The sequence below is a fragment of the Natator depressus genome, chromosome 1 (genome assembly GCF_965152275.1).
Source record: "Natator depressus isolate rNatDep1 chromosome 1, rNatDep2.hap1, whole genome shotgun sequence".
In the NCBI taxonomy this organism is placed as follows: domain Eukaryota; kingdom Metazoa; phylum Chordata; order Testudines; family Cheloniidae; genus Natator; species Natator depressus.
Genome location: NC_134234.1, coordinates 35,445,355 through 35,472,106, shown reverse-complemented (window position 1 = coordinate 35,472,106; position 26,752 = coordinate 35,445,355). Strand labels below are relative to the sequence as shown.

The 26,752-nt window shown below is 41.2% G+C and overlaps 1 protein-coding gene across 11 annotated transcripts in view; it reads right to left on the bottom strand.

Annotated features, from left to right (window-relative positions):
* Window positions 1-26,752, bottom strand: part of GRIA4 (glutamate ionotropic receptor AMPA type subunit 4) — a 278,227-nt gene that overhangs the window by 151,674 nt on the left and 99,801 nt on the right. For all 11 annotated transcript variants that reach the window (XR_012640150.1, XM_074957244.1, XM_074957310.1 and 8 more), the window contains one exon: window positions 24,464-24,703. Coding sequence is in view for 10 of the 11 variants with exons in the window: in XM_074957244.1 (XP_074813345.1) it covers window positions 24,464-24,703 (240 nt within the window). In the remaining variant the exon portion in view is untranslated. The remainder of the gene's footprint in view (window positions 1-24,463; window positions 24,704-26,752) is intronic.

Here is a 26,752-nt window from a genome sequence, read left to right as displayed (position 1 = left end):
ATTTATGGCCAGGAATTATTTTAGTGTAAATTAAACAAACTTTGTTTTCCCCTCAGCCAAATACTCTTAAGTATATACACAGATACAGAGCAAAAGTAAATTATTAACTTGTCACCTGGAAAATGAGATCCTATGGTTCACTATACAGACTGAAGTCATCAAATGCCTGGAGATACAGAGGTGTTCATCCCAACTAATGAGGACACAATGCCCCCAGATCACCTCTTCTCCTCTGCTTTTTCCTTGTGGTAGGAATCATACAGCCAAAGGAACAACTGCATATCTGTACCCCATTCTCAGATATGGGGCACTCTGGGAAGGAAAACCTCTTCCACCATCTGCCTGAGTGAGAGGAACGTTCCCTTCCTAAGCAGCTGGCTCCTTGGGTGCTCACCTCTCTGAGCTCACCAAGCGAATTCGAGTAACCAGTGGTTTCAAACCCACCAATTACTTAATGATCACCAAAGGCATGTTGCTTGCTGACAAACCTACAAGCAATGAGGAATGATGGCAGCAGCATCCCGTGTAAGTGGGATATAAGGGAGTTTGCAAATATGCCTCCTCCCTGCTTATAGAGACACAGATTTGAAGTCTAGAAGGGACTATTGTGATGATCTAGTCTGACCTCCTGTATAACACAGGCCATAGAATTCCCCCCAGATAATTCCTAAAACATAACTTCTAGAAAAACATTCAATCTTGATTTAAAAATTGTCTGTGATGGAGAATCCACTATGATTCTGGGTACATTTTTCCAATAGTTAAAATGCCATTAGCTGCTCGCCACACTTGCTCCAAAAGGGAAACTGAAATTAAACATCATGGGGTGAGAGGGAGATCTGACTACTGCTGACAAACCTGACAGGACTCAATAGATTTTAAGGCCAGAGGGGACCGCTGGGATAATCTAGTCTGACCTCCTGCACATCGCAAGCCTCAGAACCTCACCCACCTACTGCAGCAAGTGACCCGTGCTCCACGCTGCAGAGGAAGGTGAAAACCCCATAGGGTCTCTGCCAATCTGACCTGGGCAAAAATTCCTTCCCGATCCCAAATATGGTGATCAGTTAGACCCTGAGCATGTGAGCAAGACCCAGCAGCCAGACACCTGGGAAAGAATTCTCTGTAGTAACTCAGAGCCCTCCCCATCTAGTGCCCAATCACCAGTCAGAGATATTTGCTACTAGCAGTTGCAGATAGAACACGTGCCTTTGGAGGCAATCTATCAGATCATCTGTTGGGCCGGTGCCAAATTATTATGAATTGCTGTGACTGATATGAATAAATGTGGTAAGCATAAGTTTGGTATGGCTTGGTTTGCCTGAACTTGCTAGAGGATTCTCAGAGCAGGATTCTCTTAGCATTAGATAAATGACGTGAAAAACTACTGGAGGTGCTGAAACTGCACTTGAATGGTTAATAATGGCTCGATGGGCATGTATGTTTCAACACTGAACTTTGAAATATATCAGCAGACAACCAGTTCACAAAATAAAGAAGACATAAAAACATGCGATCAGTGGGCTTGGTGCAAGCCGACATGGGTCAAAATGACCCTTCCTGGATGACATCATGCTAAGAGCGTAAGTGAATGATTGATGGGAGGGTAAACGTTGATTGAGCTTTGGTCGGGGTCCGTTCTGCAGCCCCTCCTTCCAAAATATTAATTAGAAGGCATATTTCTGGGACATGTAACTCCTTTGAAAAAAAAAAGGTATAAATGCTAAGCAAAGTAAATTAGTTAGACTAATTCCCCAATTAACATCTGAAAAGGCTCAAGACTGTGAGACAGAAGTCGTTGGGGTAACCAAGACCCCACCTCAAGGGACGTTTGCAGAATCCTAGAACCAGAGGATCCAGAGTAACCAAGAGGAAGAGGGAAGCTGTCCCTGATATTCCTGAGGAAAGGATTTGGGGATTATGTGGTGGGGTTGCCTGCACTAGCAGGGAACTGGACTCAATAACCTAGGAGGTCCCTTCTGGTCCTATTTCCTATGACCAAAGACACATGAACCATAGTATGCTCTGAGTGGCTGGGTGCGAGGGTTAGGGGGAGGGGGTTTGAGGCAGGTAAAAGAAAAATCACTGTGGTTGACTGAAGCAAGCCTCATCCCCTTGTTCTTTCTTTTGGACAGAACTGAAGTAGACCCAAATGGACTCTTGTAAGTGAGGAGAACATTTTGTGGGATGAAACACAAAGAAAGAAAACTGTATGTTCCTTTGGGAGCCTAAAATAAATGCTTGTTGGCATTTCTTAAAGGGACAACGCTGATTGAGGGAGGTGCCGGCCTGAAGGTGTCTTCCACACTCTGATTTTGAAATTCGGCCATGTTGCTGAGTGGTTTGGTTTTGCTTGGAAATGTCAACTTCAGCAAAATGGGTACCACGGAGCAAAAAAATATGCTTTTTATTACAGGTAAATGATACAATTATATAACAAACAGAGAAGGCATGAAGTATACAAGTCTAACGAATACAGCGAAGATGAAGCACTGTAATTGGGGAGTTACCGTAAGTATTTATATTTCAAATAGTAGCAATGATTTGGTTTTAGTCAGTTCATCCCATTTGCTACAATCTCTCCTCAAATCATTCAGTTGTTAACCTAATAGAACATGTATGTCTTTCCATTTTCCACTTGAAAAATTAAGGGCTCAGTTTTCCATGGTGTCCAGAAGGAAGGGAGTGCACACAGGAAGTCAGCTGCAGCTCCCTGATCCTATGCTACCTGACCCCAGCAGAAGTTAGAGAAGCTGGGAGCCTGCTCTAACTTATGCAACTGGTGTTAGGTTGCTAAGGGACTTTACACTGGTGGAGGATAGGTGTAGTGAAGCTCTGATCCCCTACACTGGAGATGCGGGGAGTGGAGAGGTGGGGGGCAGAAGGCGGTGGGGATAGGAATTTGCTCTGCGGCCTCTGCCAGCCTTACACCTGCACAATGGGAATTCTCCACTGGCCATGGATGTAATTCATTCACTTTGCAGCAGCTGAGCAGCACAACATGGACCGGAAGATCTGGCCTTCCAGTTGTTACATTATCAGAAGCAGTGAAGGCAAAATGGTAGCCTGTATAAATTGTGCTGTTTGTCTTAACACACTTTTCAGCTGATAGCAGTATATGTATTCTTTCTCACATCCTGGACAGCAGAAAAATGACATAATAATGGAAGAATTGGACACAGGGGTATTAGGGTTATAATAGAGATGTTTTATACCTTGTTATTAACTTTCTGTACTTGGCGGAATGTTTAAAAACTGGCAAGGGAGACTTATGGGCAGAATGTCATTACACCTGCAAAGGTGGACAGAAATCAGTATATGGCTCTTTGAAGACTGGTTACTAGGGATAAGGAAAAGGAAAAAAATGTGTTTCACATATGAGTGACAAGACCAAAGAACAGTACTCACACTGCTAATTGATTAAAAAAATGTACCCGAGCAAGCTGGCACTTGGTAACTGAAGCAGGTCATATGTTTATGTTTGGCCTCTATATACATAACAGATGTCTCTTTTCATAGGTCAGGCAGAGAGGAGTGACAATTGATTTAACAGCTAGGGATAGGCAGAGAGAAAGAGAAAAAATATTGGAGACAGTCCCGTACACCATGTGTATTTCACAAATATATGTGTAAGAAAGGGAGGGATAATCCTCTCCATGGTTCTTTTCACAGATGTTTATGCGTTTGGCATTGGCAGTAATATTTTGTATCGACACAGCAGATGTGAAAACTAAAATTCTTTTACACTTACAGAAAAATAATTATCCTTTATGTTGACTTACAGCTCCTCTAATATCCACCAATGCTGCTCTCCACTTCCTCAGAGCCTACACTGTTGAAGAGGGTTGTTTCATACAGAGCTTACTGAAGAAACTGCCTATTTTTCAAGTTGACTTTGAGGAATGATTGGGGTGACACACTGGCTTCATTTAACAGTGCTGGTTACCAAGTAAGAAGATTTGCAGCAAGTGTAAACTACAAAAGATCAGCGAAGATGCAACATGGTGCTCAGCTACCACACTCCTCTGAGAGGAAGGAGAGTCCTACAGTTAGGGGACTGCCCTCGGTTGTGGGAGAACTGGGTTCATTTCCATGCTCTGCCATGGGCTTCCTGAAAGATCTACTGGTGAAAAAAGATACCTCAGAAACAGGCATTATTATCAGCATGACATTAAAGCCTGGACACAAGATAGTTGATGGGTAAAATAGGTTAAAAAACAAGAGATTTTAACAGTTCAAATGTTTTCTCTTCCTATATATAGGGAAAAATCTGGAATGGCAATGTCACTAAAGAACAGTGCTCAATATTTCCTAACACTGTGGTGCAAAATATTTCCTTTTAGAATAGGAATGTATTGAACTGTCTCAGACTCCAGTGTAACCAACTCTTAGCTAAGAGGATCCTACCTGTATAATCATCCCTATACCCGTATAAAAAGCAAGCAATTGTTGGTGACACTGGGCACTACTCTAGGTAACTTGGGAGGGTGGAAGACCACGAGTGTCGATGAAGCCCTCTTGCTCTAGGCCCAGGCAAACTGAAGCCCCTCCGCTCCTTGAACTTTCTGTGACCCTGCACAACGATGAGGAAGCTAGCACACAAACAGACAGGTTTGCACACGGCTCGCTAGCCAAGGCCAGCTTCGGCCTGGGAAACGTATAGATAAGGCAGAAATGTTTAGCAAAAACCAGTAACAAATAGACCCAAATAAGGCAAGGCTCGGGCAATGCTACTGAGGAAAAACACAACTGGCTGCTTTAGCTGATTGGCTACGGTATGGTACGGGGCAACAGGTAATTGGTTGCATAAGCTTGTGTAGTGAAGTAGGAAAAGGTACAAAATGTATACTGGAATCTTCATGCAGGATTTGAGACAGTTCAATCTCCCAGCGCCCTATCTGAAGCTTCAAATAAAACTCTCTGATTCTCCACCCCGTTGTGGTCATTGGCGCGACGCATACCGGGCAACGAACCCAACTGTCGCTTGCCTCGGGCACTCTGTGCCGGCAACACAAAGATCAATAAGGTCTAAAGCCTTAAGTTAGACAAATCAGTTAAGGTGAACTCAAAGCTGAGATTAAGCCCATCTCTGAAAATGAGAACTCCCATTAATATATGTGGATTTATCAGCCATGGGAGGGTTTTGGTTTAAATATTACTCTATTTTTTTAAAAAGGGTGTTTGCTGTAATAAGGATAAACCACAGGATCTAGCCCATGGTGTAGGAAAGATAAAATGAGGTTATAAAGCTATTTTTTACAGAAACTCAGCCGATCTTCATTGGTGCATAGTTCCATTGACGGAGCTATACTGATTCACATCAGCTGAGGATCTGTCTTTGTATAAAAACACCAAGGAGTCTGGTGGCACCTTGAAGACGAACAGATTTATTTGGGCATAAGCTTTCGTGGGTAAAACACGACTTCTTCAGATGCATGGAGTGAAAAGTATAGATGCAGGCATTATATAATGACACACAAAGGGAAGGGAGTTACCTCACAAGTGAAGAACCAGTGTTGACTGGGCCAATTCGATCAGGGTGGATATAGTCCACTCCCAATAATAGATGAGGAGGTGTCAATTCCAGGAGAGGCAAAGCTGCTTTTGTAATGAGCCAGCCATAATGTGCTGGAGAGGATTCAGCTGGGGGCTGTATGTGATGGCCAGTAGTGTTCTGTTATTTTCCTTGTTGGGCCTGTCCTGTAGCAGGTGATTTCTGGGTACCCATCTCAATCTGTCAATCTGTTTCCTCACTTCCCCAGGTGGGTATTGTAGTTTTAAGAATGCTTGATAAAGATCTTGTAGGTGTTTGTCTCTGTATAAGGGATTGGAGCAAATTGGGTTGTATCTTAGGGCTTGACTGTAGACAATGGATCGTGTGATGTGTCCTGGATGGAAGCTGGAGGCATGTATCTAAGTATAGCGGCCAGTAGGTTTCCGGTATAGGGTGGTGTTTATGTGACTATCACTTATTTGCACTGTAGTGTCCAGCCCCCAGCTAAATCCTCTCCAGCACATTATCAACGGTCTACAACCTATCCTGGAAAACGATCCCTCATTCTCCCAGACCTTGGGAGGCAGGCCAGTCCTCGCTTACAGACAGCCCCCCAACCTGAAGCAAATGCTCACTAGCAACTACACACCACACCACAGAAACACTAAACCAGGAACCAATCCCTGTAGCAAACCTCGTTGCCTACTCTGTCCCCATATCTACTCTAGCGACACCATCAGAGGACCCAACCACATCAGCCACACCATCAGAGGCTCATTCACCTGCCCATCTACTAATGTTATATATGCCATCATTTGCCAACAATGCCCCTCTGCCATGTACATTGGCCAAACCGGACAGTCCCTACATAAAAGAATAAATGGACACAAATCGAACATCAGGAATGGCAACACACAAAAGTCAGTAGGAGAACACTTCAATCTTCCTGGACATTCTATAGCAGATTTGAAAGTAGCTATACTTGAACAAGAAAACTTCAGAAACAGTCTTCAAAGAGAAATAGCAGAACTAAAATTCATTTGCAAATTTAACACCATTAATTTGGGCTTGAATAGGGACTGGGAGTGGCTGGCTCATTACAAAAGCAGCTTTGCCTCTCCCGCAATTGACACCTCCTCATCTATTATTGGGAGTGGACTATATCCACCCTGATCGAATTGGCCTTGTCAACACTGGTTCTTCACTTGTGAGGTAACTCCCTTCCCTTTGTGTGTCATTATATAATGCCTGCATCTATACTTTTCACTCCATGCATCTGAAGAAGTGGTGTTTTACCCACGAAAGCTTATGCTCAAATAAATCTGTTCATCTTCAAGGTGCCACCAGACTCCTTGGTGTTTTTGTGGATACAGACGAACACGGCTACTCCCTGATACTTGTCTCTGTATAGTTAAACCGTTCTTTGCAATTCTGACTGAATTCACTTCCAGCAACAGTATTTTTTTTATTGCCTGAACACTCACATTTGCTGACAATACTTACATTAATACTTTTTTAAAATAATCATTGAATTATTGTACCTAGATTTTAAAATTGATACTTGGGGCTGCATTCTCATCTGGTGTAAACTGGCATGTGTCCTTTGAAACCAATAGAGTTATGCCAGTGGAGGATCTGACACATGATATTTAATATATTTTGAAGCTGAACAAAGTACACCAGTAATATTTTTCAGCAATCTTGCAATCTAGTTAGGCATGCCAATTGCCAAATATGTAAGAAGAGTTGTGTTAATAAAGTACACTGGTGTCTGGTGTTGTTGATGTGCAGATGTACTGTTTTTTGTTGATTCATTTCTTAGACAAGCCATTTTTAAAAAAAAACTTCTCTGCTTGCATTCTACTTCCTGTGAAAGGAATTCAGAATTATTCAAGCAAAAGGAAAAAGCTCTGCCTGTGTCTGATTGGATAACACCCAGTTTAACAGCTGTGCAGTGGTCATACTGGAAGGGTGTATCTTGTTGGAGGGGAGATTCTGTAATTCAGCATTTTAACTAACTGTGAATTCAATCTTTTGGAACTCTCGGAGCAGACTAAATACTGCACTTCTCTTCATTTCCTATCACTTCTCTTGTACGGTGTTTGACAGCGCGTTTGTGAAAAGAACCTATAGCACTTGTACCAGGTTTTCTTTTGACTGGCAGATGTTATCATGCACACAGGAAGCAACTATACTTTTTAAACAGAAATCAAGGAGAAAAATCAAGATATAATTTTATCTTTCTATATCATCTTAAACAAAAGAATTCAGTAAAACCCTTATTTCTCTCACAGACATATTTCTAATTTCATTCATAATCTAAACTATTATATTAGAACAAACATTGAATTTTTTGTCATTCTGGATACAGAACAAATCACACCTTCCACTGCACACACTTTTGGGAAACTGCTGACTTAGAAAAATGTTAATAGTCACATTCCACATTTCTGAAAGCTCTTACAAGCTGCACACCTTAATCTGTGACAGCTGTGAAGGGTAGAAATAAAAATAGAAGCAAACAGGATGCTCCAGGGTTCTCAAATACTATGCTGAAAAATAAATCAGGCTTACTGGAACTTGCTGGAGGAAAAGGAAAGTGTGGGACAAGGAGTGAATGATAGGCCATTACATGCAATACAACCTTTGGATTTGGAAAGAGATGGAAAACTTATGAAACAGAGAGACAGAAAAAGGCTTTTCTAGGTAACAGGAGATGCTAAGAAAGAAACTCTTGCATCCTCAGTGGCAATAGTGTAGTGGTCAGAAAAGGCCAATGCTGAATGATCAGAGAGGGGATTACACAGAGCTCAGGCCCATTGAAAGATTTAAAAATAGGGAGAGCCACATGGAACGGGGTCCTGAGATGAATGGTGAGATCCTGGAGATAAATGAGGACTCTGCATGTGTGGAAAAAGTGGGCTGCAGCATTCTGCACATACTAGAGTCCAGACAGCTGGGATTTGGGAGGGCCTAACAGAGTTACAATGGTCAAGGGAGGAGAAGGTGAATATTTCAGGAAAGAAGGAGTTGTTACAGTGGTGTACATGGTCAGGGATGCAGAGGTGGTAATGGGAACCTAAAAGCATTAGAGATCTAGAGGAGGCAAAAGAGTTCATGTTCAAGGTTCAATTGGGGCAAATGATAGTTCTGAGTTGAGGAGGTAGATTGATATGGAGTTGTATTTGAGGATATTTCATATATTAATTGATTTTATGGCTAGAAAGGACCATTATTTAAGGTCTTCTGAATGTCTGCATAACTCAGGCTATGGATTTCATCGTGACTCTTGCTTCAAGCCCAGTCACTTGTGGTCGAAATAGGGTATATCTTTTAGCATTTTCATCTTTGACATATTTGGACGAAGAAATCTGAGATGAAACCACAAGTTTCTTGGTCAAGACAGGTTCAGAGGATGGATGAGGAGAAGCCACTAATGGTACTAGAAGACAGATATCAAAAATTATATACTATGTATCAATTTAATTTTTTGGAGAAATACTTCACAGAAAAAATTTCCTCCTCTTAAGGAAAATAATTAGTTGGTACCTCATGCAATAGAAAACACCTGCAGCCATCACCACCATTGGATGTATTTCTTTTAATTTCATTTCTTTTGTTTGTCTAAGACAGTTTGGATTTAACCTGAGCGTGAGTTGAGGTGGGCAGCATGACTTTACTTGTTCTGCAGACTGAAATACACATTCTCAGCTCAGATCTTCAAACTGGTGTAAATCAACATTTCTCCATTGAATCAATAGAACTGATTTGGTTTATGCCAGTGGAGGATCTTACTCCTTGTATTTGCATAATCTTGTACAATTCCTACAGGGAACTATTGCAGTATTACACTGGTAACAGGTATTGCACGGAGCTTTCTTATTAATGGAGCATTAATGCAGTGAAGATGACACAGAGGGTTCTACGGGAGCATATACTCTGGCATATCATTACTATGAAAATATTCTGGATAGGAATTAACTTGATTTGCTCAACATTTCTTACCCTATCTCCACTCCCATGAAATGGGGACTCAAGCATAACCTCTGTGGTCTCAGCTTAACAGTGTGGCTCTTGGACTGAAGCTATAGGGGCTGATATTTAGCTCTGGAGGGCCTTGGTTCAACCCCTGGTGTGCGGGCCATAGTAAGAGGCCATTTTGTTGGAATACATATTGATTTGAACTGCTGTGGGCCTCAGCAGCCCAGGATGAACTACCTCTGTCCAGAGTTACTATGTAACCTACTGGTCAGTGTGTGCTATGTGACCTCCTTTGTACCCAAACCATGAGTGATATGGGTCCGTTACAGCTTGAGAGCCTGACTCTTTAGCTCTAACTGTGGAGGTTCTCATATTTAGCTCTGATGTTGCCCAAGATGGCAGCTGTCACATAAACACTTTGATAAATGGAATGAAAGACTGACTAGGAACTCTGTAACTTATGTAATTCTGTACGCTTCTCTGAAATACTGCACTGCAGCCTTCCAACAGAAATATTTTTTTCTGGTAAATCACAATAGCCCACTATATATCTGCCAGAATAACAGGTCACCAGGGAGATTATTTTTCCCTTTCTCCAGTGGTTAAAGAACACAGCTGTCACAAATATCAGTGCTTCTAGCTCCTTCTACAATATCACTACATCTTGCATTTTAAGGGACTAGCTAATAGAAAAGTAACACTTCCCCCACGTTCCCACATTTTTAAAGGTAAGGTGGGAAAAAGAACACAGGACTTGAAGTCATAGAGAGACAAAATCTGCTACATTTGCTATGCAAAAGTCAGGGCAATGCGAGAAAGCTGGAAAAAGAGAGTAGCTCTCGTGTATACATTAGCACAAACCAACACACCCTTTTGATTCTATTACACCACTTTAAAAAACAGGAAGCAAAGTGGTACACAGATGTATCATTCACGGGGGAGGGAGGTTCCAAATTAGGAAGGATGTCTGCTGTTCAGAAAAGGCAGGAGTGGACTCTATATGACATCCAGATTTTAGCAGACAAGTGCTGATTTTATGTTACCTGTCTCTATGTAAATGTGTAGGTGTTACCACTATTACCCACAGTTGCTAACATTCGCTGCCATTTTGAGTACTGGTATTTTTGTTGGTAAGGTTGGTAATTAGCCCAAATTGTTAGAGATTAGTTACCAGGGGACATGTGAAGCTTGAATTACAAGTAACTACTTGTCTAGGATACATAACATTCTGCCCCAGCAATTATTCTGAGCTGCATATTAAGTTTTTAAAATAGCCCTTCAGAAAAGATTAAATCACTCACTTAGTTAGCAACTGTGAATGAGTACTTGTACTAGGAAACAGAAAGCTTTTGTTTTAAACACAAATATAACTATTTACAATAACTTCTTCCAACTGCAGATTTGATTTCTTAGGAGCATCCCATTAAAATGAAGAAACATTTTGCTTTTCACAGATTATTACATTTAATAAACAAATATTATCTTAGTCATGATTTTTAAACACAATCTGACATCAGTATATTGCCCCCCTGCCACTTGATTTCATTAACCCAAATCAAATTATTTCATAAACAAGCAGTCACATTTCTTAGCTGTTAAGAACTCTTACAAACCAATTAACATGAAAAATCCCTTGTTATCCCCAAACACTCAAACTTTCTTTATTATTATCATCTGTTTTTAGTGGCTTCTATTTTAACTTTATATCTATTTTGTTTAACTTTCTCCTCAACTTTGCATCCTTTTCCTGCTGTCAAAAATATCATTTTCATTAATTTCCTTTCCCACCCAATATTTCTTTTCCCTTTTCCTATTTCTCTTCCTGTACATTTTTCTTCTTTATCTCCCGCATCTTTTTTTAAAATTACTACCCTTTGCTATTTTGTAATTTTTTACATCTTTCTCTTCTTTTTAATCTCCCATTTTAGCTTTTTACCATAGTATGAAACTTACTCATCTCTACAGCTATCTTCCTTTGTGGCCTTTTCCATTGAATCTACTTTATAATATCTGGGTCTGAACAGTTTAAGCAAATTCCTAGTGAACTCACAAAACCCCTAAGCCAACATCTCTGAGAACAGAATTAATGGAAAGAGATAATACGAAGCAGCATCAACAAATGGAAGGTTGACTTCACAGAATTAAGATATGGAGTAGGACCTATTATATCTTTCCATTCGTCTCCCTGCCAATGTAGTGCACCTTTTGTTTTTGTCCATTTCAGTTTTAAGTCTGAAGCAATAGTACTCTTTTCTTGGGAGACATTTCTGACTATTGTCTTAATATTCAGCCTAAATTTTCATTGAATTTCACTTAATTACTTCTCAGAGCAATAGTCTCTCTCTCCCCATCAAATGAATCTTCTCTCATCGTGGTATTTACAAATTTAATTTATTGTTAGATTTATGTCAGAAGAACATAAGAACGGCCTTGGTCCATCTAGCCCAGTATCCTGTTTTCTGACAGTGGCCAATGCCAGGTGCTTCAGAGGGAACAAACAGAACAGGCAATCACTGAGTGATCTATCCCCTGTCGTCCACTCCCAGCTTCTGGAAATCAGAGGCTAGGAACACCCAGAGCATGGGGTTGCATCCCTGACCCTCTTGACTAATAACCATTGATGGATCAATTGCTATGAACTTATCAAATTCCTTTTTTTAACCCAGTTGTGTGAGCGGTTGTGTGATTAAGTACTGTTTGATGTGAGTGAGGGTTACAGAAATAGACTCTAGTTGTTTAGTGCCTGGTTCAGAGATGTCTTCCAACAGATATGCAAGAACTTCTCTGCCCCCTTACCCAAACTGTGTCTCCTATACACACCTCTATGCTCGTAGGAAACTGCTGTACTGCTCATGAATATATCATGCTGCTATTAATTATTCTCCTACCAAAGTCTCCCCCATACATAACTGACTAGCTCATTCAGTCCTATGGTCCCTCTGGACCAAAAACTCCAAAATGCCTTGGTTCTCAATTATACTGGGAACAGGGCCAGAGCTACACCTTGAATCTCTCTTAAAGGGCCAGCTCACCCAGCAAATACCCCCAATAGATGTAGCTATACACTACAGCCAACACTACATGAAAGTTTCCTTCACACCACCTCTCTTTGGTGCCACACAGCCACTCAGCACGCTTAGATCTACAAACTCACAATTAATGCTCGGCTTTCCATTCAAAATCCAAGTGGCGTTGGAAGAAAATGTAGGTCCTTTGCCACAAAGGGACTTCCTGCAGTGTCCAGGTGTGCATTAATATTAAAGGCCACAGAGGTAGCACTACAAAAAAGGGATTTTCAGCTTTTATTTATAACCAAAAGACCCCTTGGTAACTCTCCTTTCAGTTGCAAAATAATAGAACCCTCAAACATTCACTGTAGTGTGGAACAGAAGCAGCTGTTGGTGCCATTAACTATAAGTACTAATGCAGGAAATTCCCTATACAGAGGCAAAAGTAGCATCTCTAGTACTGTGGTCACTGCTCAGTCACTTTACACGTATCTAAGCATGGAAATCTTTTTTTTAAAGTGGAACAGAGCAGACAAAAAATATTTGCATAGATACATATGAATGTATGAATCAACCATAATTACTGAAGGGCATGACTTAAAGATACCTCTGTTCCTCTGTTTGAGCAAATTGAGATGATCCACATTAATTCCTCTTGTAATTCTAAACAAGTCATTGGAATTACACCAGGGGTGAATTTGGCTAACACAGTGTGCACTAGATACATCAAAGTGAAGTATATAAAACTAGGAAGTTTTGAGTTTAAATGCTCATGCTTTTCTAGTCACTCTTGTTGATTTAAAAAATTGCCTGCATTGTACCTTATAATAACTTTGAACATTTATCCATATACAGATAATGCTTCTCAAGAGACAAGTGAATTTTTCTAAATAAAAATGTATTTAGAAACATATAGTCACAAGTATTTATTTTACATTCAGCATTAACTTGGCACTACCTCTAGTTCTTGGCAGTCTCTACTATGCTCGCCTTTGTCGTCTACCACTCTGTGCTCCAGTATTGAAGACAACACCTGTGGCTGCATAAAAGACTATAGACAGCAGCTGCAGGACTCAGATGTCTACACTGAAATAAATTTCTAAAGCAGACACATTTGGATGTGTGGCTGGCTTCCTTGTTTGACTCTTTTAAAGTCGTCTTTGGACGTCTGCAGTGCTGGATGTCGTATCTATCAACTGCCTGACCTAAGCTTAGTGGTAGCCTAGAATAGCCTCAAACATAGACGAGAAGCTCATAATTACACTGGTCTAACTCGAGAGTCACTTCATTGAAGCCAACTGTGTTATTTCAGATTTACACTGGTATATACAATGGAATTGGTTCAAATGTACTCCAGTGTAAAAAAGAGCAGAATCTGGCCCGAAGATTATTAAACAAGCTGCAGCTGGTAGTCAGTCAATACATCACAGCACCAATTCTCCTGTAGCATTTCCTGCTTTGTAGAGAATTTATTTTGTACATTGAAAACACATAATCTTTCTCACATTGATCTAGATATCCCACCTCCTTATTTAGGATCAAAGGATGGTAAAATACCTCTCTCAACGCATATAGTATGTAGCATATAGGATGCAGAAATACCATTAGACATACTGGGTCAGGGATACAAGAAAGCTACAGTCAGTTCTGTTTTTCAAGTAAATGACTTTCTGACTGTATTTTTAGCTACTTTTTTGAACTACAATAAACTGTTACAATTGACAAATTTCTATTTTTAAACATATGTGGTAAATATGGAGGTAGCAACTCACTTACACGTACATGCTAGATTCAATAAAACTAAATGTTTTGAAGTTATTAGAATTAACAATTTGAAATAGAAATGCTATTTATCTAAACTAGAGTAATGGAAAATATCAGCATCTCGAACCAATGATTATTCTCACTAGTTACATGGGTGCAGTCCCCTTGAAGTCAATGTAATTGAGAGCAGAATTTGGCTAATAGTCTCTGATGAATCTGACATGTTGTCCCTGGCAGAATTAATGCAAACAAAATGTCCTTGATGGAGTTGGATCCATAAATTCTGAAGTGCGCTTTTTAGATTTTAGCTTCTAATCCCTCAGGAAAAAACTTGGCGAGGTTTAGGGATCTGCCAGGGACAATGTATCAGATTCAAATCCTACCATTAGATCTACCAAATGGATCTTAGATCAATGACTTAACAGAAGTATTTCAGAGTCTGAAAGAAATACATGAGCAAAACAATTTGGTATCATTTATTTCAGACATGGAGACTGAGCAGAAGGGGACGGTATTCTGTTCAATATGTCTGAGAGGATATTATTGAATGCGAGTTATTTATGCAAATGGCGTGGTTGTATTTCTGGACATTGTGCTACATGATGTGTGTGGCAGTGGACTGAAAGACCACAGGTGATACATTTGTTTGTCCATCTGTAACGTGCCAGTCCTTTTGAACTCACATGCTCTCCCTCAATCTTTCCCCTTCAGGCTGTCTTTCAGAGCGTTTTCTACTCCCCCAAGGTGTGTCCCACTTCTTCACAGCTGTCTTCCATCTCCCTCCCCTGTGAAGATGTGCTCCTCCTATTGACATTAATTCCTACAGGAGGCAATCTTAGCCTAATATTTATTTAAACACTTATAACTGTCTGAGGTAACCTGCAACTTCCATTTAAAACCACAGTTCAGACCACAGTGGAGTGAAGAGGGGCTACAGTACGACAATACTCCATCTCCCATGTGGAATTTTGGCTGACAGGCTGATTAAAATTCTACATTGACAATTCCACCTCTCAGAGAGAAAATAATGTGCACTCTGTGCCGTCAAATCTTCCAACTGGCAGAGTAGATGAGTGGGGTTATGATCACACATCCTGAGCCACTTCTGTGCTGCCCAACAAATCTGTGGCTTGTCCCAATACAATGCACAATTGTGGGTGGGGGGAAGATACTTGTGCAGTCTCTTCCTCCCTTCCCTCCCCGCAAATTCATGTAACTGTGCAGGCCTCAGTGTTCATGAAAGCTTCCCCACATTGGGCCTTAGTAAGGGGTTGGAGGAGTGCCAGACAAAATTCACTGCCGCATAAACAGAAATAGCACTGCTGAAGTCAATGGAACAGCACCCCTTTAGCCACTAGGGAATATAGCTTCCAATCCGTATGATGTGAGAAAGTCATTTAGTTTTCATATTCATTCGTTCATTGGCTTCCCTGCTGAGATCACCATGAAACATGTCAACAGAGGAGGGTTTGGACTGACTGGGCCAGGAACAGGACTGAAACCTCTAACTTATTTCAAATATGCCAAAAAGAGCCAGATGATGGAAATGCTGAGTCTCTGTTGATTTGGACTGGATATGAACTGGCTCACTACATATCAAGCCTCATCCTAAGCAAGGAAGACACTCAATGAGGAGGGAAAGCCAATAACAGAAAACACAGAAAGTGTTAAATGCTTTTTTTGTTTCATTTTTCACCAAAAAAGTTAGCAGTGATCAGACAACTAATATCAGTTTAAAAGGGGTAGAATGTGAAGCTAAAATAAGGAAAGAACATGTCAAGAATTACTTAGACAAGTTAGATGTCTTCAAGTTGGCAGGACCTGACAAAATACATCTTAGAATACTTAAGGAACTGGCTAAAGATATCCCTGAGTCATTAACAATTGTCTTTGAGAACTCCTGGAAGACAGGAGAGATCTCAGAGAAAAAGAAGAAATATAGTGTCTATCTATAAACAGGGGAATAAGGACAACCCAGGGAATTATAGACCAGTCATCTTAACTTTAGTACCCAGAAAGATAGTGGTACAAGTAATCAAACAATCGATTTGCAAGCACATAGAAGATAATGTGACAAGTAACAGTCAACATGGATTTGTCAAGAAAAAATCTTGTCAAAACAACCTAAGATCTTTCTTTGACACAGTAACATGACTTGTGGATCGGGGGAAGCACTACAGTGGAGTCACATCTTACGCGGGGGTTAGGTTCAAAAGCAAGCGTGTAAGGCGAAAATCGTGTACAGTCAAAAAGAGAGAGAGAGAGACGGAAGAATGAAAGCATAAAAAAGGAGAAAGACGACTTCAACATCATTATGCACAAACCGGAGTGCCTCAGGATGGCCAGGAGCATTGTCTACGATCAGCGACACTGTAAAGTCAAGTCCTTTCTCTTCGAGGTGCCGCTTGATCTCCGGAATGAAACACTTGTGGAACCAATCCAGAAATAATGCTGCCGTCACCCAAGCCTTTTTATCTGATTGCCAGAACACAGGCAGGAGATTTTTGTTCTTGCCTTTTAGGGCACGGGGATTTGCAGCCCTGTAGAGCAAGCCCGGCTTTATTAAATGCCCAGCCGCATTGCCACAAAACAACACAGTCATATGGTCCTTAGCTGCTTTGAAGCTAGGGGCTTGTCTTTCTGATTTCGAAGTGTAAGTGCAGTTGGGCATTTTTTTTCCAGAAGAGCCCAGTCTCGTCAGCATTAAAAACTTGTTCCGGAAGATAGCCCTTTTCTTCCATGATTTTCTTTAATTGTTCGGGGGAGGCTTTTGCTGCCTCTTCATTGGCAGATGCAGCTTCACCAGTAGTCTGCACGTTTTTAAGGTTGAAGTGGTTCCTAAAACTGTTAAGCCAACCTCGGGTGGCGTTGAATTCCTTCTCATCAGAAGGCTGTCCCTCTTCGGCGGGAGGTTTGAACAGCGCGTAGAGGCTAAGAGCCTTTTCTCGCAACATGTTGCCATCGATAGGTACACGTTTACAGTTCATGTCTTCCAGCCATAAGTTTAATGTGCTTTCAGTCTTCACTAAAGCCTTATCACGCACGTGGGTCGTCACCTTAGCAGTTATTAGAGCACTTGATGCCACGGCTTGACGAATTTCTCTCTTGAATCTTGATGGCACGATGCTAGATTCGTTGTGGCCATATTTATGTGCCACGTTGGAGACCGATATACCATCTCTCAATAAGTCCAACACAGCGTTTGAACAAATCACTGTTTCTTCAGTTGAGCAGCAGATGAAGTAGTTGGCTTGCATTTAGGGGCCATGTTGTACAAAAAATATGTATCTTTAAACACTAGAATCACACTCAGCACGGCGAGATGCTCACCGGATCGGTGGGCAACGATCAATCCAGCGGGGGTCGATTTATCGCGTCTAGTCTAGACTCAATAAATCAACCCCTGAGAGCTCTCCCATTGACTCCTGTACAGTACTCCACCACCGCGAGTTATTGTTATTTTTCTTTTTTTTTTGCCGAGCGTGTATAGTTGAATTTGCGTAAGTTAAAGGCGCATATGATGCGACTCCACTGTAGTATCTCAACTTTAGTAAGGTTTTTGATACTGTCTCACACGACCTTTTCATTAGCAAACAAGGAAAATATAGCCTAGATGAGCCTACTATAAGGTGGGTGCACAACTGATTGGAAAACTGTACTCAAAGTGTAGTTATCAGCAGTTCATAGTCTAGACAAGGTGTACCAAGTGTGATCCCACAGGGATCCATCCTGGGTCCAGGTCTATTTAATATAATAATAAATTATTTGGATAAAGGCATAGAGAATACATGCATAACGTTTGCGGATGATACCAAGCTGAGAGGGGTTGCTCGTGTTTTGGAGGACAGGATTAGAATTCAAAATTACCTTGAATGACTTGAGACATGGTCTCAAATAAATAGGGTGAAATTCAATAAGGACAGATGCAAAGTACTGCACTTAGGAAGGAATAATCAGCTGCACAAATACAAAATGGGAAATGATTGCCTAGGAAGGAGCACTGAAGCAAAGGATCTCGGGGTTTTCAAAGATCACAGACTACATATGAGTCAACAATGTAATACTGTTGCAAAAAAACCCAAAACATTATTCTGGGATGTATTAGCAGGAGTCAACATGTCAGCAAGACATGAGAAGTAATTCTTCCACTCTACTCAGCACTAATAAGTCTCAACTGGAGAACTGTATCCAGTTCTGGGCATCACAATTTGGGAGATAAACTGGAAAAATCCAGAGGAGAGCAACAAAAATGATTAAAGGTCTAGAAAACATGACCTACATGGAAAGAGTGAAAAAATGGGTTTGTTTTATATAAAGAAAGGAAGACTGAGTGAGGATATGATAACAGTCTTCATTTACCTAAAAGGTTGTTATAAACAGGGTGATCAATTGTTCCCCTTGGCCACCGAGGACAGGACAAGAGGTAATGGGTTTAAATTGCAGCAAGGGAGATTTAGGTTAGATGTTAGGAAAAAACTTGCCAAACTGTAAGGGTAGTTAAGTACTGGAATAAATTTTGTAGGGAGGATGTGGAATATCTTTCACTGGAAGTTTTTAAGAACAGGTTAGACAAACATCTGTCAGGGATGGTCTAGAAAATATTTTGTCCTGCCTCAGTGCAGGGGACTGGACTAGATGACCTGTTGAGGTGCCTTCTAATCTACATTTCTATGATTTTATATACATTCACAATTAATCAATTTATCAGAACAGGAGGCTTTATTAAAATTCAAGATGTTTTCAGATAGCTAATAATAAACACAGTTGAAAATGTCAAAAATGTCTTCAGCTGTGTTCCACCTCCATTTAACATAAGAAAGTCAAGAGTAAAGAGCAGGAAAGGTGGAATTTACATTTTACACAATTTCAACAATTCTGTTATATTTATTTTGGCATGAAATATTTGCGTTACACTGTCCAGAAGAAAATAAGCTGTGGAAAATAGCTGTGAGGTCACAGCACTGAAGCATGTCAGAGTCATTGAGATTAAGGCCAGAAAGGCCCATTAGATCATCTAACCTGCCTGCCTGTCACCAACACCCACACACTAAACCCAGCAATGGAAATGAGACCAAAGTAAAGGAGACCTACAGGAGATTAGACTATTATGTGCCACAGGGAGATAACTGGGGGGACCGAGGTGCGCCAGTGCTTGAGGTTCCTTCAGTGACAGGGAAATGCATAAACGACATATACACACATAATCCTGGCAAGAGACCTATGTGCTTAAATGGAAGCGTGTGAATACTCCCAATGAAGTCATTTGTGCTATTCATATGTCTAAAGATAAACTTATGCTAAAGTGCTTGGCTGGATCACAGCCTTGCAGGTTAGTACCCATAGAAATAGCGACCATCTGCCTTCTGGTATGTTCGGCAGTTCCCAGTTCTTTCAGGGGAGTTGAATGTGCACATCTGAGAGAAGAATTTGGCCCTTAGTTCTTCAAAAGCCACTCATCAATGGTGTGGCCTCATCTGGAATACCGTGTGCGCAGTAATCGCCACCCCATCTCAAAAAGGACATGGCAGAATTCTGAGGGTGGAGGGTGGAGTGTCAGACAAGGATGATGAGAATGATTAGGGACAAGGAACAGCTCCCATAAAGAGAGAGACTGAAAAGACTGGGATTGTTTGCCTTAGAAAGGAGAAGAATTAGAGGTGATGTGGTAAAAATATATGAAATAATGAATACAGTATACTTCCGATTTTCCCAATCCCTATGCTCTGAATCTCTACATTATCTGAATCCCTTCCTTGTCCCCCATGCTGGAGCCAAGAAAGAGATTCAGATAATGCAGAGGTTCAGAAAACAGAACAGAGACCCCCGACTACAGGAGAGGCCATCCTACTGTTGAACGGCTCCTGCAACAGCGCAGGGAGGCCTCTGCAGCCCTGCTGTCATGTGAGAGAGTGAGTGGGGCTATGATGGCAGAGCTGCTGCAGGGCTGGTGACACCTGGCAGGTGCCAGGTGCAGGGTAGACTCTCTGCAGGCTCTGCTCTGGCCCGCCAGGACTGCAGCCTCTTCCCCCCACACCCCCACGCCTTGTCCCTGCAATATTTGAGACGGCAGGAGTGGCAGCACAGGGAGCCCTGGGCAGCTCTGCTGTTATGGAAATGAGTGAATGGGGGCCATGAGAGCAGAGCTGCAGAGGGCTCCCTGAACTGCTGCTCCTGCCCTCTTGATTATCCAAGCTCCTGACTAGCTGAACAATATCCATGGCCTGCATGCTAATTGGATAATTGGGAATATGCTGTAGATAGAGAAGATCGTTAGGAAACTTCCCTTATCCCTGTCTCATAACATAAGAACAAGGAGACATTCAATAAAATTGAAAGGTGGCAAATTCAAAACTGATTAAAGGAAATCTTTCTTTTTACATGTAACTAAACTGTGGAACTCATTGCCACAGGGTGTCACTGAGATCAAGAAATGAGCAAGAGTCAAAGAGCGATTGGATGTTCATAGAGATAACACGAATACCCAGAGTTTTAAGAATTAATGCCAACAAGAAGCAAATTGGAAGGGAGATAAAACCTCAAATTTCAGGAGTTAAGGCAACTGCTAATTATCATCAATTAGAATCAGACCTACATGGGGGGCAGATGCCTCCTGTGGGTTTCTTCTATCTTCCTCTGAAGCATCTAGTCCTGGCCTTTGCCAGAGACAGGTTTCTGGACTAAATGGACCATGGGAATGGACCACGCTGGAAATTGCCATGTACCTATTATTTCCTTACTTACCAATACCTCCAGCTTCTTAACAATTTTTCTCATTCTTCTCTGAATTCCATCAAGAAAGTAGAAATTTTTGCTAGTAAAATAATAATAATAAAAAAATGATCTGGGTACCTAACAGCATTCTAGATGTGGGCCCATTCAGAAGAGTTGTGCTCCTAAATATTCAGTTCAGAGGCAAAATGCCTTTTTTGGCTGAAGTAATGCATTACAAGTTCACTCGATCTTTTAAAGCATTTCTGTTCTCCATGTACTCTACACTACTACCAATGAGTAATGGTTTCAGATTATTTTTCTCCAGATATATCAATGCACATTTTTCCAGGTTGTTATTGACTTCTCAGTATTTCTAGTCTCTCAAGATGTCTGTATGCTGTTTATATCTGGCTTAACTGTTGGCTGCAACATCTCCCCGTTTGCTGTGGTGTGCTGATTTTCATTAAGATGATGTCTCCAAACTCATTAAAACTCATTCAGATTTTTAGTAAATGCTAAATAAGGCCAGACATAGGACCATTCCTTACAGTCCCTGACCAGCCAACTCACCCTAACTCAACAGATTACCTGAGGGCAGAATCTTGTGTTTATTGTCCTTCAGCTCCACTTGACAGTGCTTTTATCCAAGCTATCGTGAATGAATTTTCTTAAATAAAATTTTGAGAGACACCATATTGGATGATTTACTAACACCCATCTGTATTATTAAGCAGAAGCTGTTGCTCCATAGCTAAAGTAAAGTCACTTTCCCATTATTAGACTGATTTTCAAACACCCAGTCCAAGGACAAAGGAGGAAATGGGATGCTGGGTTATGGACAGGGTATGAACAAAGTCTCTTTTCCATGCTGTAAACATTTTGCACCACTATAATAAAAACAATGCCTGCAAATCAAAATTTAGGGGATCTAGCCTGATTCCCACTGTTATCCGGCCCTTCAGAGCTCTGGCCTCATCCAAATTACACCACCCACCTGCATTTAATATTCTATGCTTAAAGAGATGGAGCCTAATTATTCTCTCTGTTATACCATTATAATCCTCATAACTCCATTTACTTCAGTGGTGTTTCTCCAGATTTACATCATGGAAACTGAGAGCAGAATTCATCTCTGTCTCTTTAGGTTTACTCGTTCTTTGTCATATCTTGGCTCTGCATCACTATCTCGATGAAGCTTGTCTTCTGTTATGAAATGATGGTGAAAATACTTTGGTAGCAATATGGTTTTCTGAATTTTCTTATGGGGAATATGCCATCCTTAAGAGCCATCTTCTCTACAGCTGACCAAAACATCCATAAATGAAAAGATTCATTTTCTTTTTTCCCCTACATTAAACAGCAGCAACAACAAAAAACAAATCTGCTGTTCTGATGTTTAAAGATTCTTCAGAGCCATAACCCCACCCTGCCAGCAGACAAATATGTCATCTCTATATCAAAGATATACTGGTGATTTCAAAGTTGCTGAGCTCACTGCTTTAGAATAATTTGCTAAGCATATTGTTATAAATGATGTTCTCAAACTGACCTTGGTGTGACATTGTGCACTTGAGAATGGTGTCTATCTAATTAAATATGTGAAGTAAAGATGAAATGGGTGAATGCAGGTTGTGAACTTTTGCCTCAATAATGTCCTTGGTTTATTGAATGGAACATTGTTGCACTTTTCTGTATTGTTTTTTTGGTCTGATTCTTTATTAATGCTCCTTGATCACAGAATAGATCTTAATTTAGTAAGACTTACAATTTTAAACGACTCCACACTTACAACAGTAGTTCTCAAAACTTCATTCTTGAGATGCACAAAAGGGTAAAAAGATTTATGCCAATGTAATGCTGACAGACTCCAGTCGTTGGCAGAAGGATCAAACCTGAGACCTATGGAGTGCATGAGCTAAAAGCCAACCAATTGTTACCTAAGGCTGTAGAGCAAACTCATTAATCTCTCTCTTTAAGTGGTCTCAGTGCCACTAGATGGGACAAAACACCACACCTAGAAGGTATGTAAGTTAAATACTTCCCCTAGCTGAGGAAGTGCACCCTGAACTTCACAGACTTCCCAGTTGAAATCCCAGATGAGCCCCCACTTGTAACGCCAACAGACCCTGGCTATTGGCGGGCAAGATCGAACCGGGGATCTCTGGAGCTTAGTGCATGAGCCTCTACCGCATGAGCTAAAAGCCAACTGACTGTTAGCTAGGGCTGTAGAGCAGACTCATTTTATATCTCTCTCTAAGAGGTCTCAGTGCCACTAGATGGAACAGAATACCAAGAGGTGTGTAGGTTACACCAGATCTATTCAGACCAAATAATAAATTATGGAAAAGGTTGAACCCACTTCTTGGTGTGTATTATTAATTTTGGCCCAACGACAGGTGTTTCAGACAATACAGAACTAAGCTCAAAATTCACTAAAGCATAGGGCCCGTTTACTTAGGTAAACTGATAGGCACTGCTGTAGTGGAATAATTATTTCTCTGTAGCTATGCTGGTCAATTTCCCCATGTAGACAAGCCCATAACACAAAGAGGAAAGTCCAGCCTCCCACATGGAAGCCTAGTCACTATGGGCCAAATCCTGGCCCCACTCACGAAAAAGCGGGGGGAAATGGGCTCTGCTAGCAGAATGAATGCCAGGATTGTGGAGGATGAAATCTTGCTTCCCCAAGCTCGCAGTAAGACTTGAGGTACCAGTGTACAGTAGGCATACTTACAATTATCTATAATTCTGGGAGAGTCCAATGTGCCCTGTGATATTCTCCATCTGTGTATAAATAGGCAATTCTGCTAGAAATGGTACCATCTTTCAAAGTAATTTACAATTATAAGGAGATGATATATTGTGGATGGGCTGTGATGGATTTTACAAGGTACATGGAAAAGAACAGGACATGGTATGCTGCTCTGCACTCTCCGAGGCATGTGCCCCCCCAATGTAGGGGCCCCCGTTACATCAATGTTCCTCCTCTGTCCCAGCACAGCAGGATACAGTCACCCTGGATGAACCCTCCACTAGCTGGTCCTCCCCTACGGTGATACACAATGGGCCAGACTCTGATCTCAGGTTCTACCAGTGTGAATCCAGAGGAACTCCAATGACTTAAATGGGATGACTCCAGATTTATGTTGTGGTCACTGAGTTCAAAACGTGTTGCCAGATGAGTAGAGTTGGAGACAGAATAGAAGCTTTAATTTTGAATTCTTTTTATCAGTCTGTGTATGTGGGACATTAATATCACTTAAAACATTTTTGCCTTTCAAATTTAGAGCTATGGCTCAGTACATAATATACACATAATATTACATAATATACACATTTAGTGCTCAACACTTACAGATGGAAGAATTCTTCCTTTAGCTGCAGAGCCACTCAAATTATTTCAGTCCAATGGACTTTATTTTCAAAATGCTTAACATAATATAAAGATGCACAGCTGTCACAACAGTCAAACAAACCAAAGTGATAAGAAAGGTTTGCTACTTACCCCTGTCTGTGTCATAAAGGAAGACAAAACGGTTCCATTCATAATGATCCAGCAAACTTAGGAGAGCTCCCCGTAGAGATGGTCGCAGCTGCAGCACAAACTGGCTCTCGCCCTCTGTGGGGAAACTTGGCGTGATGAGGGAGATGTGCAAGGCGCTGCAGAATGAGGTCAAGGTATGTACTGATCTCTTATCATACAGTCCAAAAATGGCAAAAACTCCTCTAGAGTACTGAGAGCAAACTGCAACAGAACAAAACACACTTCAACTAGTAACAAAACCTTTAAACAAACACATTTTTTTTATATATATATAAATTTCCAGCATTTATATATGAAATTTCTTATTTATTTGGTCTTATTTATTTAAATGTATGTAAGCAACCTCAATTTTGATATGGATTTGTTTTTGAAACAAAACAGCACCAAACCTTGGATTATAAATGATAATTTATCTCTGGCTTTTTGTGCTAATTAAAACAGCGTGTATGAATTAAATAAGAAATTAACATTTTGCATTCAAAGGAAAGGTCAATCTGCGTTGTGAAACTTACGTTGTGAATGATATGCTTGTTATTATGAACTGCATGTCATCCTACCTATATTTTTCACTGATCTATATCAATTCTTTAGGCAACTCTGAGCATTTGTTTTATTTTAAATGGAAAAGGAGGTTGTGCTTTGCGGCAGTCTTCCTTTCTTCCCCCCTTCCCCCCATCATATCAATTTCACTGTAAGCAGAAGTTCATTGTAACCAAAAAATGCAACTTGTGCACTGTGAATTGAAACAATTTAGGACTTTTATTCTCCTTCTCCATAAATTGAGCCATTCTCTACATTACAGCCTCATCCTTACATATGGTGAATAGCAACTTACTCCATGAATGCTCCCATTGACTTGTTAGTTCACTTCTAGAAAAAGGTACTAACTCAGCAAAAGTAAGGGCATCGGACTCTTGACCAAAATCATCTGTCTCTATGCTCTGCCAACATATGAATGAGAGACAAACGATGTTCAATGCATAGTCTGATTTGCTGATAGGCCCTCTCAGGGCCCAAAGCAAAGCCCACTGAAGTCAACTGAAAGACTCTCATTGACGTCAACAGACTTTGGATCAGGCCGTTAATGATCCATGCACATGAAGAGACATGGCTAGTGAGATGAAGGCAACTGGGGCACTAAGGGAGTTAGCTAGCAGAGTTTGCCAGTGAAGGAAAGCAGGGAGTTAGTGTTGTCTGTTGTTGTTCTTTCCTTTCCTTAATGTGCAGGTACTCAACAAGGGAGAACCCGCAAAGGGAGAAAAACTGTGTGTGGCTCTGCCACCACTGCTAATTCTTCCTCTGCCTGCACCTATAGTGCCCCCTGCTGGATGGAGGATGCTAGCTGACTGCAGCAGTACCACAGAAGGAAGGATAACTGACTGCTCTGTAAGGAATAGAGTGGCTGCTGGCCACCTCACGCAGAAGATAGTGCTCTGACCCCCACCTGTGTGGTCAAGAAGAGATATGCTATACTGGCAATCAGGAAGTAAGGAGCAGATCCCAATGGCTGAGGAGAAGGAGCCACCTGCATTCAAGGTTGGGAGGCTCATGGCCACCTCACCCAAAAGGAGAAGGTGTAGGGCACTGGTGGTCGGGGACTCCCTTCTGAGAGCGACAGAGACATCCATCTGCCAACCTGACATGATGTCCTGGAGGCACAGTGCATGCCTGGAGCCAGCATCCAAAATGTTATGGAAAGGTTGCCAAGGCTCATCCATCCCTCTGATCACTACCCCACGCTTCTCCTCCATGTGGGCACTAATAGTATTGCCACTTATGACCCTGAGGAGATCAGCAATTACTACAGGGCTCTGGGATCAATTCGGCGTCCTGAATTCTGGTCCATCATCCTGGTTGAGGGTAAAGACCCAGGCAGGGATATGTGCATCCTAGAGATGAATGCATAGCTGTGCAAGATGGTGATGACAGGAGGATTTTGGTTTCCTTGATCATGGGATGTTACAGGAAGGTGGTTTGCTGGGAAGAGACAGGGTCCACCTGAACAAGAAGGGGAAAAGCAACTTCATGCACCAACTCACCAACCTAATGAGGAGGGCTTTAAGCTTGGTTCAAAGGGGGCAGGTGTATGCTCTCTACTTAGTGGGGAAGGAGAGCTAATAACTAATGACATCAAAAAGGCTGAGGTGTTTAATGCCTATTTTGCTTCAGTCTTCACTGAAAAGGATGATGTTGACCAGATACTCAATACAATTAAATATTAACAAGGGGGAAGGAATGCAAGCCAAAATA